The 19220-nt window shown below is 38.6% G+C and overlaps 1 protein-coding gene across 12 annotated transcripts in view; it reads left to right on the forward strand.

Moving 5' to 3' along the window:
- Nucleotides 1–19220, forward strand: part of ABI3BP (ABI family member 3 binding protein) — a 746713-nt gene that overhangs the window by 525640 nt on the left and 201853 nt on the right. For 2 of the 12 annotated variants that reach the window (XM_069757702.1, XM_069757704.1), the window contains 2 exons: nucleotides 15094–15156; nucleotides 16586–16657. The exons of the other annotated variants lie outside the window; for them this stretch is intronic. In XM_069757702.1, the coding sequence (XP_069613803.1) occupies nucleotides 15094–15156; nucleotides 16586–16657 (135 nt within the window). The remainder of the gene's footprint in view (nucleotides 1–15093; nucleotides 15157–16585; nucleotides 16658–19220) is intronic. 12 annotated transcript variants of the gene reach the window in all.

Genomic DNA, 19220 nt, shown 5'->3' on the forward strand with positions numbered 1-19220 from the left:
CTAATGCCAAAATCCAAATATTTTAAACAAATATATCTTTATTCAATATAATTTATAAAAACATGTCACACAATAGATACATATGCATAAAAACTTGGTACCGCCATAAAGAGGTAGATAATAGTAGAAATGTATACACAATTCCACATATATATATAGTAGTATTCACTCAGGCTGACAAGAAGGTATATACAAAAGTTCTTATATCCAAAGACAACAGTGTGTCTCAAATTAGCTGGGATATATTATAATGCAAAGAGGATACAAAAAATATTCAGTGCCATATCCATAGCTACATGACTGATTAAAGTATCCTTCAAAGTTGTAAAGTTATAGTAGTACCATCATAGTTGGACTGATATGCAAAGCTATCAACAGAAAAACGTACAGACAACTCAAATACCTCATGCAGGCCTCAATGCCATACCAAAGTGAGTGATAAGGAGTTAATACGTAACCTGTATATGCGGCACCTTCCCCGACGCGCGTTTCGTGTTCCGCTTCTTCCTAGGGGGTCTGTTTGCATTATAATATATCCCAGCTAATTTGAGACACACTGTTGTCTTTGGATATAAGAACGTTTGTATATACCTTCTTGTCAGCCTGAGTGAATACTACTATATATATGTGGAATTGTGTATACATTCCTACTATTATCTACCTCTATATGGCGGTACCAAGTTTTTATGCATATGTATCTATTGTGTGACATGTTTTTATAAATTATATTGAATAAAGATATATTTGTTTAAAATATTTGGATTTTGGCATTAGCGTCCGTAGTTTATAGGTGCACTTATTTTAACTTATTAGAGAAATAGGACTCATTAGTGTAATAATATTTTTCATTCCAGAAAAATGTTAACCTAGTAATAAGAGCTGATGACAGTGGATTAAAAATGTACATTTGGGCAATCATGTGGGTTTGTAAGCAAGTGGGTTAAATTACAATTGTTTTATGGCCTAGACATAACCTCATTTTGACTTTGCTAACCTGATACAGTAGAAAAATGTTATTGAGCATCATCATTATACAGCATCATCTGCTGTACACTTACAGTGTCCAGATGTTACATCATAGTGGAGGGTATTTCATGAAATCCCATCTCCACTATGTGTTCAGAGACGCAGGTGGCGGACCAGCGTAACTGGAGATCAGGCGCGCCTTTCTAGACCGCAGCATGTCTACTTACGATGCGGAGACGCTCCGTCCCCACAGCGTAAATTTCCTATAGACTATCATTAGATACAGTAAAACACTATATAATTATTAGTCACATGCGTAATAACTGCGGAAACGCAGATTACTATGCACGTGTACTAATTTAAATAATGTCTTACCTTGACACCGCTGGAAGTCCGCTTCCACTGCAGTTCTCGCGGTGACTGAGCAGACCGCGAGAACTACCGTGCATGTGACCTCCGGGGTTATCTCCGGTCAGTAGGGTGGTTCTCACGGTCAGCTGATCGTGAGAACTGCAGTGCTGGTGACTGCCGGAGATCTCAGATGCAGCAGAGCTGAACTCATCGTAGGACTACATCTGAACAGGGAGTATTTGTGTTGATTTATTATTTTATGTTAATTACAGGAGAACGAGGGTGTCGCAGGAATTAGGAGTACAATAAAGATGGGAAACTGTGTAGTGTTTTATGTATTTAAAAGACTTTATTCTGGCCATGTCTTTATTTAACCTGTATCAAATATTGGATTAGTAATGGATAGATGTCTTATTGACACCTTTCCATTACTAAGCCGGGCTTGATATCACCTTACAATACAAAGGTGACATCAAACCCACAACTATTACCCCACTTGCCACCGCTACAGAACAAGTGGCAAGTAAGTGCCGGAATTGGTGCATCTTAGAGATATGCCATTCCTGTGGAGGCTGTGAGATGGTGTTTATAGCCAGGGAGGCCACTATCCATGGCCCCTCACTAGGCTATTAATATCAGCCCACAGCTGTCTGCATAGCGTTTGCTAGTTATTAATTATAGGGGCACCCCACATCATTTTTTGGGGGGACTCTCCCATTTAATAGCCAGTAAAGGCTAAATATACAGCTGTGGGCTGATATTAATAGCCTGGGAAGCTCCATAGGTATTACCCTCTTCGTAGGCTATAAACATCGGCCCCCAGGCTCTGGCTTTCCCTCTGCTGGTTTGCAAAATTGTGCGGGAGCCCATGCCATTTTTTAAAAAATTATTTATTTACCTAAAAAAAAAAAGGAAAGGACATTACATATTCCTCTCTGCTTTCAGAAACTTCCTGTGTGGCTGGTATCACACATGCAAGTGTGATGTGAGAAACTCGCGCGAGTCTCTCGCATCAACACCCGACACTCGCAGCATGCAGCCGCACACAACGGTCTAAATGCCAACTGCAGTGTCGGGTGTTGATGTGAGAGACTCGTGGGAGTTTCTCACATCACACTCGCAAGTGTGACCCCGGCCTGTCACGTACTTCTGGATGTAACACAAGATTCAACATATGTAAATTAGTACACATGCATAGTAAGCTGCGTTCCCGCACTTAATACGCATGTGACTAGATAATGCAGTTTTAACGCATCTAATGAAAGTGTATGGGTAATTTACTGAGCGTCTCCGCAACATAAATAGACATGCTACGGTCTGGAAAGACACGCCACATGTATGTTTACACAGGTTTGCCGCATGCATGTTTAAACGCATAGTGGAGGCTGGATTTCATGAAATTCCATCCACTATGCTGTAACATCTGGACGCTGCAGATGTACGCAGTGTCCAACCAGCAGCATTTACTGTCTGTGTGCACATACCCTATCTGCAAACAGGAAATCACTTTTTTCCTTCTCCGAAGTCAACTTTCAATAAGCTTTATTTCAAGTGACAAAAAAACGCATGCAATGAAAAAACACATAAAAAACGCATGCCGAAAAAAAGCATCAAAAATGCAGGTGACCTGCCAGTGACCTCAGATGCAGATTTAACTTGTGTCAAATCCTGAGCAAATGCTGAGCCAATCCTGACCATGGACACCTACTTTTACTATATATAGTGGGCTGAGGAGCTGACCCCGCTCCTTATAATGTTTTTGCCAGCCAGTATGCAGCGAACTTTTGAGATTACACTGCTGCTTTCAGAACTAATTCTTGTTGCAACAGGTAAATCTTGTAAATGCCACTGTCAGTAATGCCAACGACATTTAAGAGGTAAAGAATGGAGTGGAGTTATTTCTGATGCCCATCACACTACTCGTTATCGACTGTTTCTTAGCCACATCGCCTCTCCAACAAAATGTAGTATAAAGAAATCAGAGAGTTGTATGAAAATAAATGCTATTTGTCACGTCACAAAAATACAAGCCCTTATACAACTCTGTCCACTGAAAGATTAAAAAAACTGCAGCCAAATTCTTTTCGCAAGATTTTCATTTTATAAGGAGCAAAGCAAAAAATATATATACACTATATATATATATAAATATATATATAAATATATACATATATATATATATATATACTAGATACACAATATTATATAACCATAAAAATGTGGTCTCACCATAATCATACCGACCCATAGAACAAAATTACAAGATTACAAGATAATTTTTACCAAAAAGTTAACATCATAAAAGTTTTTCCATAAATTGAATTTTTTTCTAGTTGGTAAAATGAATGGTGCAATGTAAAACTGCAACTTATAAAAAAAACTTTTATATGATTATGTAGACCAATAAATGAAAATATTATGGCTCTTGGTACCATTTTGCAAGCCAAGTGGACAAATAGAAATATGCCAGGCAACTACTTATGTTTTGATTACTACACTAGAAAATAAAAATTCCTGGAGCCAGATTGGAAGTTGTGGATACTGTCTCCAATTTTTTCTTTGTTTTAGATTTATAACTCTGAATAGTAGCATAACGGCTGCATAAAGTACAATTGACAGGGCATTAAACATATCTAAATGGGGCTTTAAATATTGTGACTCTATATCAAGGTGGGCAGAGACAAAGCTGCAGCTCAATCTCTGCAGCAACTTCTCACAACGTGCAGTATTTTTACTAGATGCCTTAGGGTACGTTAGTTTTTTCCAACCAATTTATAAATGTGCTGTCTTGTTCTCCCTCTTTTTTGTAGCCAATAGTTTCCAAACCTTGATATGATTGAGTAATAACTTTGTTTATTTTATTTCATTGAGGATATGTATACTAAACATTCTGCTAAAGCATTTAATTTAATTTTGTTGGAAATGAACTTTGAAATATGAAATTTGAAGTAAGACTAAACAGAGCTAATAGGGTTCTTCTGACGTAATGACAAATTTATGGAGAAATTGGAAACTCTTCTATAGACAAAGAACATACACTTGCAGTTATCTACTTCCCTCATCATTGCTCTGTACATATTTTGTAAAATAAGTTTATGGAGATTTAATTGAATTCTTCATGATGATCTTCATAATCATGTTGTGTCTGTAGATAAAGTAGGCGCAAGTGTTCAAAGTATACCTGTTGGTGGAATGGTCCACTGTGAACGTTAAGTATCTTTTAAATATTTAATTCTTTGTTTATAGGTGTAAGTGTATCATGAGCTCAACTTTCATATATATTCATGCTACTCCTACCTCTTCTCATTCTGCAAGAGGGCTAATGTGCATACTTTCCACCCATTTAGTTTTGCCAATAGGACCCCACACCCAGTTAGTCTCTTTAAGGTAAGGGTCACATTTTTCTCTTCATCCAAGAAAAATGATCCTATTTTGCTAATTAGACTCTGATCAGAGTTTGAGCAGAGTGGGGTCAGTTTTTCTCGGAGGTGAAAAGAAAACAAAGCTTTTCCACCTTCTCCATTATGTCAGTCCGTGAACATTGGACCACACTCGCATTTCATCCGAGTGCAGTCCAATTTTTTTTACTGACCCATAGATTTTTTTAAATGGACCGTAGACCACTCGATCCAAGGAAAAAAATGTTCATATGCACAGCCCTATAGAATAACATGGATACGAATAAGAAAAATGGATAGCATTCGTCTGATTTAAACAATAGTGTGCACAAACCTTAAGGGGAACTATTTACTTCCCCTATGTTGCCATATAGATTTTTGTAATTCAGAATTATTTCTGCTGATGACCCATGATATTTGCAGCTACTTACAGTTATAAAAGAAGTTTGGTATATACTTAAAATGATAATCACTGATTTAGCTAATTTCTGGCTCAAAAACACAAGATATCAATTAATTCATCAATTTACATGATAATATTATTGTACAAGATAATCTCTTTTTGGCCTTCACCCCTTAATCTGTCCGAGATTTGCATAAGACTGCAAACAAACTCTTGAGGTTTAGCTGCTGGAGTAAAATTGTTTCCATCAATATCTGAAGCATTTGTTGCACTATCCATTGCTGATGTATCTAGCAAAAAAAAATATTTAGTAGTATTTACAGATGGGTAGTGCCGTTGCAATAGAACTTGGGGAAAGATGTTACTTAAAGGCAGGCAAGAAGAGTAGGTCTCAAAAAAGGACTTATACATTTATATATCTAATAGTTGAGAATATATAAAGGATCATAAAATTATGAATTAATTAAAAAACATTTACTGATTATAATAGACAAGTAAAAACATATAGCCAAGTATCCGCTAATTAGGCGGCATATGCATTGGTTGCGTATTTAAGTATGGTGAATTGTAAGGAAAAGGAGGGAAAGTATTACAGCATAGTATGTAAAATGCAACTATTTATGTTTGGCCTCGGGAGCTTGCATTACTTGCTGAAGTACTCCACTATACATTGCAACCACAAACAATTTAGCCTGCAATGTGTGAAAAGCTGTGTCATATGAGTATTACAGCTTGTGCATCAACGAAATGCATTTGAAAAAGTATCCTTTGTAAAAATATATTTTTAGAATTGTTCTTTTGAAATCTGAAGTGCTATAATTATAAGATGAAAAATATTAAAATGTTATGTGGCAGTTTTCAAAAGTCGGACCTTAATACAAAAGTCACAAGTCATTTAGAGCAATTTCAGAGTAACTTGGAATGCATGACCTACAAAGCCAAGACCACAAAGTTTCCATAATTTTTTTTTCATTATGCTTTAATCCATTCACCATCCCATAAGTTCATGTGTTTCCCATAGAAGAAAATAGTTTTTGATTTGCTGCATTATATTAACTTTTATATGAAAATGTCTCTAAACATAGCTTGGAAATTAACATTGTTGGCTTCTTGTATAAATAGAACGAAGTTCTAAATAAAACAATTTGATTTCCAATGTTGATATCAACTGCCATACTATTTACAGTATCTTGATAATTAGATATTTCTCATAAGTACTTTCTGTACCTGTGCAAAGGTAAATTCAACTACCAAGGCATTATTTATGTCCAATATACACTCCTTAACACTGAAACTGCAAGGCCAAGATGGAATTGGTTGGCAACTGCAAAGGGAGCTGCAGCAGGGGATCTTGATGATTTTCATGGTCAAGTACTTTCAATATGGCCGAACATTCTTCAGACAACCATTAACCATTATTATACTCCTTAATAGAATGCCAAGGCATGTATGTTGTTTAGATTTTTTCATAATTTGCATATCATTGACATGTGCATCAATCCTGTGTTTTTCATAATTCTGCAACTTTTCCTTCCTGCTTTTGCAATTTCAATGTTAATGAGTGTATGTTGAGGTCACTTTGATATTACTATGTCTATGTTTCTGTTAAAGAAAGGGCAGAAGCAAAACACTCTTATCTGCTGGGTGGCACGCTGCAGAATAACTTTCTGAGTGAAGATCTCATGACCACGACTCCCAATAATCTGCTACACATTTTAGGTAGCAACTATAATTTTAAAAAGTTAAATGATGGATATTCTTTCAGCAGTCTCTAATGGCAGCCAGAATTTTATAACTTTAGGTTGTTCTATTTCGATAACGCCTTTTTAAAATAAAGATGTATCTGGGATCAATAAATGACAGCTGATTTGGATTCTCAGTTTAAGTAATAATTACTTAGTTTATTATATAACTGAATCTTTATCCGTTGATTAAAACAAATCAATATCTACATGGCTTGTGAACAGCAAAAGTCCATACTGCATAAAAATAGTAATGATTTGGTGTTAGGGCTAGCGGAACGCACCAAATAATAAGACAGATAGAGTATGGTGCGTTCGCAGCCCGGGGTCCACCGTGCAGAGATGGAACCTGCTGCCAAGTAACGACGGACTATATGGCGGTACTCATAAGTATACACACGTGGGTTAAACTTCACCCAACGTGAAGGAAGCGATCCTGTTGCGTCACAGGACCGCGGTACCGCACATAGAGCGCGAGCAAGTAGTCAGCGAACTCAACCCCAACTAGGATTGAAGTCCGATTAGACCCTTGCTGGCACAACATCGCAACTGGGTGTGTAAGGAAACTAAATACCAATATTAAGGCACAAGAGTGCATGCGGTGCCGCACTGACGAACGCCACTAACCACCCAGGCTTGGGTAAGGAAAGCACAGAGGAAGTGCACGGCGCCGTACTGGCGGTCACAGCAACTGGACGCTGTAATGTGTGATTCGTGCTGTAGGCTAAGTCGGGCGCTAGATAGCAACCATACACCTTCCGCGAACAGACATTCAATAGGGTAGGGGTATCCAAGGACGACTTGCACTCACAACATACACACATTAACAATTGTACACTAGCGCATGGCCGTGCGGTCATGCGCAGTTTATATAGTTGCAGCACAGGAAGTGGCCACAGAAACTTTGCCCTTCCAAGACCTGCCAAGAGGACCAATGGAATGTGCTGCAGAGCCTGAGCACATGACCCTCGATCTCCAACGGGAGATCTTGCCCTGGGCATGCTCAGTGTGTGCAGACAAGGACTTAGTCCCAGAGAAGTCCGCTCGCTGCTGACCACCACTGACTTTAATGGCAGAAGCTGAAGAAGCAGCAGTAACTCTCTGTACAGAGTGAGACTGAGCAAGACGCTGGGACCGACTTCCCTGCTGAGCAGACTCCACTGCGGCTGGACAAGAAAGGGAGACCGCAGCGGAGATGGCTCGAGATTCCCCCTGTGGAGAAGCGGGAACTCGAGACCTAACATTTGGCTGCCAGAAAGAAGTGTATTATGTTACAATTTACAACACTACTTTTTTTTTACATAAAATACTTTTTAGCCAAAATGTTAAAGATTATTTAATATTCTCAGTGCTGATATTTATTTGGGAAAAATGTAATTGTGCATACAATGCATTCTGATAAATGAAAAATGTAGTCATGTGCCGTACTCATAATTTATGGATCTGTGAGAAAAAGATCCATAATATGGTAGTCATAACCTAGTAAGTATCCAAACTTTATTATTGTGAGCCTACATATAAACCTATTCAGTAGGTTTGTGTCGCCAATTTTTTTCAAATTAATTCAAAATTCATAAAAGAAGAAAACTATGAAAATGGTATTATTCCAAATTTTACATAATTTAATACATTTGTCCCCAATTTTTTACCTGCATGTTGGATGTGTTCATTGCAATTGAAAACACAGGTATGCAAAATTTTGCTTTCTGAAATTTTTTTCAAATCCAACTGGATTCTTATGTTTTCTTATGCCCTGATTTAAAAAATCAATTCTATTAACCATCACCTATAGATTTTTAACAAAACGCACAAGAAACTACGTACAAGCCAGATGATCAAGAAAATTCTTTATTTTAGCCAAAATTGAATAAAATATTATATTTAAAAATTTGTTGAACATTCATTCTGTAACTTTATTGGAAATGTATTCTTGCATCTTTTACTGTTCTCTTCAAAGCTTCTCTTGATACATTTTCTCTTATAGAAGGCCTGTGGATCTTCTCTGTGAAGCATCCAACAGTAGTATCTCATCATGTTCACGTTCCATGTACCTTGGTATCATCGTTCCATCTCCTTAGTATCCTGATTAAATCCTTCTCCTTGCTCTTCAGTAACTGCAGCCAAGGTTTTCAGGAAAGTAGACCAAAAGGAAATGTAAAAGTGCAACTGCAAATTCAGCAGACAACCTTAGGCTTTGAATTAATTCAGCATCCTCTCCACAATGGACTTTTAGATTTTTGTTGTAACCTAGAAATTTCCCAAACTTCTTTAAAAGAATCCCAAGCTCTTCTCTCAACAGGTTTCATTTTTTTAACACGTCGACCTTCATAACTTTCCGAATATCTGGACCCACAAAAATGTCTTCCTTCAGTTTCGCTTTGGACACTCCCTCAAAATTGTTACACAGGTACTTAAAGGTCTCTCCTTCTTTTGGTAGAGCTTTCACAAACTGCTCCATCAGTCTAAGCTTAGAGTGGTAGCAGAAGAACTTTAGTGGGATCAACTAAACTTTCCGCAACTATGTTCTTGAGTCCAGGTTGCAAAGATGTTCTTGTTGGCCAATGTTTTTGGCTCCAGTGATGATTCCTATCCTGGCTGACCTGTGCACAAAAAAGCATGGGTAGTTTGTGTATCCTTCTTACTTCCCAAGGAGCAAAGAGAGAACTTTGAGATCACCACATATTGACCATCCTTGATTCACGTAGTTAAAGGGAACCTGTCACCTGAATTTGGCGGGACCAGTTTTGGGTCATATGGGCGGAGTTTTCTGGTGTTTGATTCACCCTTTCCTTACCCGCTGGCTGCATACTGGCCGCAATATTGGATTGAAGTTCATTCTCTGTCCTCCGTAGTACACGCCTGCGCAAAGCAATCTTACCTTGCGCAGGCGTGTACTACGGAGGACAGAGAATGAACTTGAATCCAATATTTTGGCCAGCATGCAGCCAGCGGGTAAGGAAAGGGTGAATCAAACACCAGAAAACTCCGCCCATATGACCCAAAACTGGTCCCGCCAAATTCAGGTGACAGGTTCCCTTTAAGTTTCTTGAGAATAAAGTCTGAATTCTCTTAGCTTTCGTTCAAGTGCAGAGAATGCCCTACATGCACTGAAGGATACTTTCTGCCATTGTGCAGTAGCACAACTTTTAGACTTTTATTTTTAATAAATCAATAATAAGTTCCCACTCACTCGCATTGTACTCTATATTAACCCCTTCATGACCGGGGGTATTTTCGTTTTTTTGTTTTTGTTTTTCGCTCCCCTCCTTCCCAGAGTCATAACTTTTTTATTTTTCCGTCAATATGGACATGTGAGGGCTTATTTTTGCAGGACAAGCTGTACTTTTGAACAACATCATTGGTTTTAGCATGTCATCTACTAGGAAATGGGAAAAAAAATTCCAAAATTGCAAAAAAAGTGCAATCCCACACTGTTTTTTTTGTTTGTTTTTTTTGCTAAATTCACTAAATGCTAAAACTGATCTGCCATTTTGATTCTCCAGGTCATTACAAGTTCATAGACACCAAACATGTCTAGGTTATATTTTATCTAGGTGGTGAAAAAAAAAATCCAAACTTTGCTTAAAAAAAAAAAAGCTTCATTTTTTGATTCCCATAGAGTCTTCATTTTTCGTGATCCGGGGTCGGGTGAGGGCTTATTTTTTGCGCACCGAGCTGATGTTTTTAGCTATGCAATTTTGGTGCAGATACTATTCTTCTATTGATCACCCGTTATTGCATTTTAATGCAATGTTGCGACGACCAAAAAATGTAATTCTGATCAGACGATTCTGAACGCGGCCATATCAAATATGTGTATATTTGATTTTTTATTATTGTTTTTTAATGGGGCAAAAGGGGTGTGATTTAAACTTTGATATATAATTTTTTCATATTTTTTAAAACATTTTTTTTTACTTTTGCCATGCTTCAATAGCCTCCATGGGAGGCTAGAAGCTCGCACAACTCGATCACCTCTGCTACATAGGAACAAAGCTCAGATCGCTCCTATGTAGTAGAATTGTTGCATTGCTATGAGCACCGACCACAGGGTGGCGCTCACAGCAATCCGGCATCAACAACCATAGAGGTCTTCAATAGAACTCTGGTTGTCATGGCGACGCATTGCTGACCCCTGATCACGTGACGGGGGTCAGCAATGAGCGCATTTCCGGCAGAATGGCCAGAAGCGCTAGTTAAATGCAATTGACAGTGGCATTTAAATAGTTAATAGCGGCGGGTGAATTGCAATTCCACCTGCCGCTATTGCGGGCACAAGTCAGCTTTACAAAACAGCTGACATGTCCCGGCTTTGATGCGGGCTCACCGCCGGAGCACGCATCAAAGCAGGGGATCTGACCTTGGATGTACTATCCCGGCCGAGGTCAGAAAGGGGTTAAATGTTTCCATCAGCCCCCGAACATCACTGCAATACAATGGAGCATCATCTTGAGAAAGGATACAAGGAATTCCTTTGCTCTGCTTCTGTACCATGAAAAACAGATTTTTCTGTGGCTCGTTTAAACTAGCATGAAAGTCTTTATCAGAATTCTGCGCTTCATGTTCTGAACCTTCTGAATCAGTTGTGTTTTCAAGTTTCTTTTGACATGAAGGGACAGGTATTCCTGGATTGTTAGACATGGGGCAAATAGCTGAAGGGAGGTCCAGGTGTATAAGTCATCATTTGTGGGAAAGAAGAGATGTAGCAGTCACCATCCCTTAAAATCTCTTTTTTATTTGAAAAGGTTTTGCGCTACAATGCACATCAGTGGGTCCTTAATCCTTAACGGCCATTGTCCAAACTGAGTCGCAATCTCTACCTGCCATCATGTTTTAACCTTTTCAAATAAAAAGGAGATTTTATCGGACAGTGAGTGCCATTTTGCCTGTTTTTTAATTGCACCCAAGATCCCTGTTGTTTGGAAGCATTGCACTGGATAATATTGGATAATTAGGGAACACAACACCACTTGGAGCTGTCTTAGCAGCTACTTAAAGGTCAACCACAATCTATATTATACCAATAGGAACCCTTTATGTACATAAAGGGTTCCTATTGGTATAATATAATTAGGGAACACACATAGCGCTGGATTTTCTCATCTGAACTCTTCGGGTATATGGTTTCCTTCTTTTTAAGGTTGAATCCCTCCACATCACATGTACAAAAGTAGCAGTCAGCACTATGATTTTGCGATTCCCTCCAGATTATAGGCACACCAAAACAAAAGCTTTTTTCCTTCCCTTTAGACCACTGTCGTAGTTCTTCTACACAAACAGAACACACTACATGTGGAGGCCATGACTTTTCCTGATCACCTAGCTTTACACCAAAGTAAGCATAGTAAATACTTTTCTACTGAAGTCCGTAATGTTGTTATTTCTTCACTACAAAACAACCGCAAATGTAGCAAAAGTTGTTGGGTGAATTACAACACCCCCTTGTAGCCATTTCAATCACGTTGTTAGCAACAGAAGCCAGTAAATACTGAAAGGAATCATGGTAAGCACACCACCACACTATTGTGACCTCTGTCTAAAAGAAAATCTGCCTATGCTCCCCATAGCAACCAATTACAGTGCAGCTTTCAGTTCTTATACTACTGAGGTAAAATGAAAGCTGTCATCTGACTAGTTGCTACGGACACCACCACACTGTTATGAACTGTAACTAAAAAAAAAAATCCTGTCTTTACTCCTGATAACAACAAACCCCAGAGTAGCTTTCGTTTTTTATACTGCTGAGGTAAAATGAAAGCTATGCTATGACTAGATGCTATGGAAACCACCACACTCTTTGGAAGCCGATCACAGCACAACATCCATTAATTTCTAACCTATTTATTGACACCAAAAGTCACGCAAAGGTGTGAAAGTATGGTGCAAGAAAAAGCATATGGAGTTTGTGAAACAAACTATATGTTGTGGAATTTTTTCACTGAGTTCTGAGATCAAAAGTATATAAAAATCACCTCTTACTTTTCAAACTATTTTACCCTTGCAGACCTGGGTAATCTATTCTGTTGTGTACCAACTCTATTTTTCATTCACAACTAATAGGATTACAGAGCATCCCCCATTATCATTAGCTGCATACTATCAAGAAAATATAGAATGAAAAAAAAAATAATCCCACCAGTGGCAAACACTTATTGGATTAAAATGTAATTAAAAGATTAAAATTAAATCATTTTTATTTTATTAATTTAGTTTAAGAAAATAAACACAGAAAATATTTTTTCATAAATTACACTATAACTTCTAGCCAACCTCAAACAGTGACAAAAAAGTATACATTTGTCTGCATTAGGCAAAGTGTAACATAGCCACAAAATAAAAAATAAACATAAATGCACAGATAGAAAAAGGGAAAAAATGGGTGAAGATTTTGTAATCCTGTGTAATAGTTCCACAGTGTGAATTTACAGTAGACAGTTTTAGAATACATTAAATTCATTAAAGCGGCTCCTCCAGGGATGATAAATTTTGCGCATCCAGACAATCTTGTTTAGCTTTACGCCACCTTTTGGATGGCGTACTTTTAGACGAATCCTTAAGCCAAAAACTGTTGCACTCTAATATTAACTTTAATTGTATTGTACAAATACACTTAGCTATGCTGCCTTTTTTAGGCCTTTTATAAAAGTTCCTAGTGAAATGTAACAAGTGTCTAAAATCCTTACTAAATGTTACACTTTGCACATATCCCGGAAATCTGTCTCTTTACTTAGTAAATCTGCCCCTTAGGGTATAATATGCACATGGCATCTTTTCAGGCAGATTCCGCTTGGAATCCACCTGAAAAAGAACTAAAACAAAATTCAAGTCGTTTTTTACATTGCAGTCTGTTTGACCTTTTAAAAGTTTCAGACATCCAAAGTTGCAAAACGGCTAGAAGAAGTGACCTGACCATTTTTCTGCCAGCTTCCGCTTGGAAACCTCTAGCTATTAATACATACAACTACAAAACAAAATGCTGGTGTTAGGGAAGACATAAAAAAAGATGCTTCAGGAAAAACACCGTTGGAGTTTTCCTGAAGCATCTTTTGCTAGAAAAACTCAGCGGGTACACCGGCATCTAAAAGACACCATGTGCACATACCCTTAGTGTGCCATTAAGTACCAGCAAACCTGGGAAGTAAGAGCGTTGGAGTAGTTCTAACTTCAATTTTAAAGTTTCTGGGATTAATTTTACGGCATTGGTGAGAATTAAAGGGAACCTGTCACATGAAAAAATGCTATAAACCTGCAGACATGGGGGTTAATTTGCAGGTTGATAACATTTTGAACCTGCCCGACACTGGCACTTAGACCCCTGGTAATATTTAGGTTTCAGGAGGGGGGTGGGGACAGGGATCTTTATTTTAAACACAAGAAACAAAAAAAAAAGGATTTTTCATATCTTCTCTACAGCAAATGCTGCTGCAGAGAAGATATGAAACGCGGCTTCAGCACCAGATGCAGGGGACAGCGCTTATCTCTAGCCGCTGTCTCCTGCATGGTGCGTGTGGTACCCAGTCGCCACACGGGCGGCACACATGTGCTGCACGTGTGCCACACTGATGTGCCACAGAAACGCACGGGCACACGGACACGGATAATTCGGTACCGCTTTTTCCGGTACCGGAATTATCTGGACGTGTGGGACTGCCCTTAATTGCTTTTTCCACTTGACAGGTTCCTTTTAAAGGCATATACAGGCATGCAAATTCCAAAGCCCTCCAATGAAGAAATTAAATTCTTGTTTATTTATACTGTTCATAAATACGAGCATACCATGCATAAATTAAGGCGTTTCTTACTTGACAACAAATGGCAGAATTCTTAGCTGCATAAAAGTACAGACACTCCCTGCATCCTGCCTAGTCACACCGCTCAGCAAGTCTTTATTTCAGTACATTTTCTTGAGATTTACCACACCCTATTGGCTTTGGCAGGCCTTTAGACATTAATCCCTTTACATTTTTGTAAAATGTAGAGTATGTTTATGCACAGTCTCATAGAAAGCTTGTCCATGTCTTAAGAGTTTTTAATGAATTCCCCAAAGTAATAGAATAATGTTTCATTATATTCTGTAGAATAAATATGAAAGGCTTTTTATGCATGTGAAATGTTATAATTTGCTTTCTGCATGATACTGTAAATGAAAACACATGTCTAAAAATGTCACCCAATGATACTGTTTTGCTTCTATTATTTTGATTTTATTTGTTTATGGCTTTGTTCTTAACAGAAACCCCACCAATACCCCAGCAAGGTACTATGTTACCTCCAAGAATAATCAGAACAACTTCTGGTAAAGCCATTGATTTTCTCAGGTTTCATTGTGCTTGACTGTGTTCTCTAGCTCTGTGAAAGTGGTCGTCTCATCTAATTAAATGGGTAAAATGCAGAGTGCCCACTGTATTTCCCATATGCTTATGCAATGGTGCAGATTCGAAGCCGCATCTAGTAGCAAGGGAGAGCGCACAGTTCAGGCCAGCAGCAAAGCTATGCCATTGTTCTGAACTGTCGATCTCATGTTGCTTTTAAAGGGTAACACTTTCTAGTAAAAGTTGCAATGTGTATGTACATGTGGAAAACAATATCTCTGGTCATAATATGTACCATTTATCCTCTGTAGGCTCTATCTCTTTGAATTGACTCTGAGTGGATGGAGATTTATCTCTTGTGATGTTTTCCACACATTACACATACAGAAAGAGACAAAAGCAGTGGTGGCATGGAGGACATTACTAAGCATTGTAGTTGTGAATTCAGCTCTGGCAAAAAAATCTGCAGCTCCTACCATATCTTGCGTAACCTGATATCATGCTGTATTGGCAATCTTTCTTGCCAGATGGATTTCAGCAGTTTTTTCAGAGTAAATGGTGATTTAAAAGGCAGGGTGGGAAGGCAAGAAGTGACCCATTACTTGAGAAAGAAGCAAAAGTCTCTGCTAAGATATATTACAATGTTTTTTTTATAATTACCTGCTCTATTGATTTCTGGATTTGCTTTGAAAGTACATATTTGGCATTCTTTCTTTACCACAAATTATAGAAAAAAATCCAATACTGATTCATCTCAAATTGTACATATGTTACTTTTCCCATCCAATTTGCAAGAGTAAAATCCCCTTTGAAAACTATCTACAGCATTATTTACATGCTGTGGATTATATAAACCACATCAAATCCACAGTTTTTTCTGCTATATATTGACAGGGTTTATAAATCTCGATCAATAAGCATTGTACTTTAAAAAAGATACCAAATAAAGCGTGCTTTGGACCGCATTAATTTATTGGTAAGCTCCTTTTAAGGTATGTAATTTGGAGGCGTGTATGCCGATTTGCATATGAGACCGCATATCATGAATACATTGGAATTCTCGCACAGTTTTGGCAGCGCATTGTAATCATGAAACCATATCATGTAATCATACACATTTGTAGAAAAAAGAATGCAGGCATTGTGTGTGACACTTGCATACTGTACTGCAGGGCAGAATGAACAGCTTTTCACAGTATCCCTTTAAGAAAAAATATAACTTGCAAAAATGTTGTATCTTTGTCCTCAATTTGACTATGCTTAGCTGCTCTGGATGTAGCACTGAAGATGTTTCCATGGCATCTTATCTCAATAATAATATTTGCTAATATGATTAGATCTGCTTCCATGTGATTTCGAGTCTGTTCGGCTGGAGTCATTTCTTCTTCTAATTTAGTTTTTATTTGTCACCAGTGTATCCAGTAACCACTGATGCACCACAAGTGAGCCCTCTCTTTCCGCTAAAACAATTCATGACACCTTTAGGTAAAACTACCACTGCTTGGGCATTTTATATTTTTGTAACACCTGATATATTTGATTTTTACGTAATTCCTCTTTGTCATTCTTCTCACTCAGTTTTTGGAAAGTGAAATTACAAAAAAATCAATTTGACTGGTCACTGCTGCAGATGATCAATTATTGAGAACTAGACTGATTGATATTTACTCATTGCCTAATATCAATAGTGTTATTTCATTTATCTTTTACTACTGTTTAAGAGAAAGCAGAGGCTTTTGTGAGTCTAGGTATGCATTTTACGTTCTGCACATGTTAAATGCAACTCTGTGTGTACCCAAAGTAAGGATTTACAGTAGAGTGTTTGACCAGACTGAAACATACATTCACTGGTACCTTTATAAGATGCACCTTTTTGGTACTTTGTGGGACCCCTGTACCCATAAACAGCCTAAGGTCTTCATGTTAATGATTCCACAAAATGCTGCTGGCTCGTGTGCGCCATAGTCACACAGTAGAACTTTCCTTTCTAACATTCTGGGTCAGGAAGAGTGTTGGGCAAAGTAGACAACCTTTGATGGAGAAGAGGGACATTAAGGTGGGATGGGAGGGCGCAATTTAAAGATTTTTAAATGTAATGATTTGACTTTCATGTATTCTTTCTAACTATCTTTCTAATTAATTATAAGCCACACCCCCTGTTCTTGGAGCAAATAGAGACAGATACGAGAAGGCCAGGTAGGAATAGTCTACCATAGGCCACGCACGCCCCTGCCACACCTCCTGTTCTTGGACTAAAGAGAGACAGATATCAGGGGGTGGGCAGCTAGGGACAGCCTACCACTGGTCACTCCCCCTGCTATTATGAGGAAACTGGCTGTTACTCACAGGGGGTAGCGGCACATTGCTGTGTTAAGTAATGTCCCAGATGGTAGGGGGGAGCATTAAGGAGTAGATCTTGTCACACAGAATTACAAGTGTTATAAAGATAATAGAAGTGCACTGGGCATCTCATCTTTATAATGTATGAGGGCAGGAACAGTGCAAAATATTTTCTCCCCAAGTACCCCTTTAATTTTAACGTTAGTTGCACAAGACTACTGAAACAATATTTTTAAAAAATGATGTATTTTAGGAAAATACTTCTACAGTGGGGAAAATAAGTATTTGATGCACTGCTAATTTTCAAAGTTTTTCCACCTAAAAAGAATGAAGAGTTCTATTATTTTTATCGTAGGTACACTTCAACTATGAGAGACAGAATTTAAAAAAAAAATCTAGAAAATCCCTTTGTATGATTTTTGCCTAATTAGTTTGTATTTTATTGCATTAAATAAGTATTTGATACAATAGAAAAACAGAACTTAATATTTGGTACAGAAACCTTTGCAAATACAGAGGTCAGATGTTTCCTATTGTTCTTGACCATGTTTGCACACTGCAACAGGGATTTTGGCCCACTCCACTATACAGATCTTCAGATCTTTCAGATTTCGGGGCTGTCGCTGGGAAACATTGAGTTTCAGTTCTCTCCAAAGATTTTCTATTAGGTACAGGTCTGGAGACTGGCTAGGCCACTCCAGGACAGTAAAATGCTTCTTATGGAGCCACTCTTTTGTTACCCTGTCTATGTGTTTCGGGTAATTGTCATGCTAGAAGACCCAGCCATGACCCATCTTGAAATGATCTTACTGAGGGAAGGAGGTTGCTGGCCAAAATCTTGTGATGCATGACCCCATCCATCCTAACTTCAATGTGATGCAATCATCCTGTCCTATTTGCAGAAAAGCACCCCAAAAGTATGATGCTTCTCCCACCATGCTTCATGGTTGGGATGGTGTTCTTGGGGTTGTACTCATGCTTCTTCTTCCTCCAAACTTGGCAAGTATACTTGATACCAAAAAGTTCTATTTTGGTTTCAACTGACCACATGACCTTCTCCTATGCCTCCTCTGGATTATCCAGATGGTCATTGGTGAACTTCAAACAGGCCTGGACATGTACTAGTGTAAGGGGGGCGACCAGACCGTGGGTACCTGCATGCCAGGTCCAGAACTGAAAGGACTGCATCCTCTGTTACCGGGGAATAGCCTGAGTGAGCCGGACTTTCCCCTTTTGCCTGGGGGAAGCACTAGCGAGGCGGACCTTTCTGCTTTCCCAGGAGGGCAGGGAGTGAGAGGAGAAAAATGTGTATAGCAGTGGGGGGATAAAAGAGAAAAGCATGGGGAACAGGTCAGTTGAGCGTAAATGCAGAGTAGCAAGCAGATCAGTGAGCGGCGCCACATAAGAGGGACCACATACGTGACTGACACTTGTGTGCTGACGTAACCAGTGAATTTTTGCCCAGACACTTGTGACCTGACTGCACCAGTGTATATTTGCAGAGCCACGTTGGGCTCGTACAGGACTGTGGCCCGTACCCTTGTTAGCCACTGCAGTATATGTACTTGGCCCAGTGGAAGGTAGTTGAGACTGACCACTGCCGCCAGAAGACAGGATTTTGTTGCCCACAGGACCGCATTGGAAAAAACACCGCACCAGCCGTTGCTAGCAATCTTCAATTTGTAGACTTAGGAACCACTGCTTTTCA

The sequence above is a fragment of the Ranitomeya imitator genome, chromosome 3 (assembly GCF_032444005.1).
Source record: "Ranitomeya imitator isolate aRanImi1 chromosome 3, aRanImi1.pri, whole genome shotgun sequence".
Taxonomy (NCBI): Eukaryota; Metazoa; Chordata; class Amphibia; order Anura; family Dendrobatidae; genus Ranitomeya; species Ranitomeya imitator.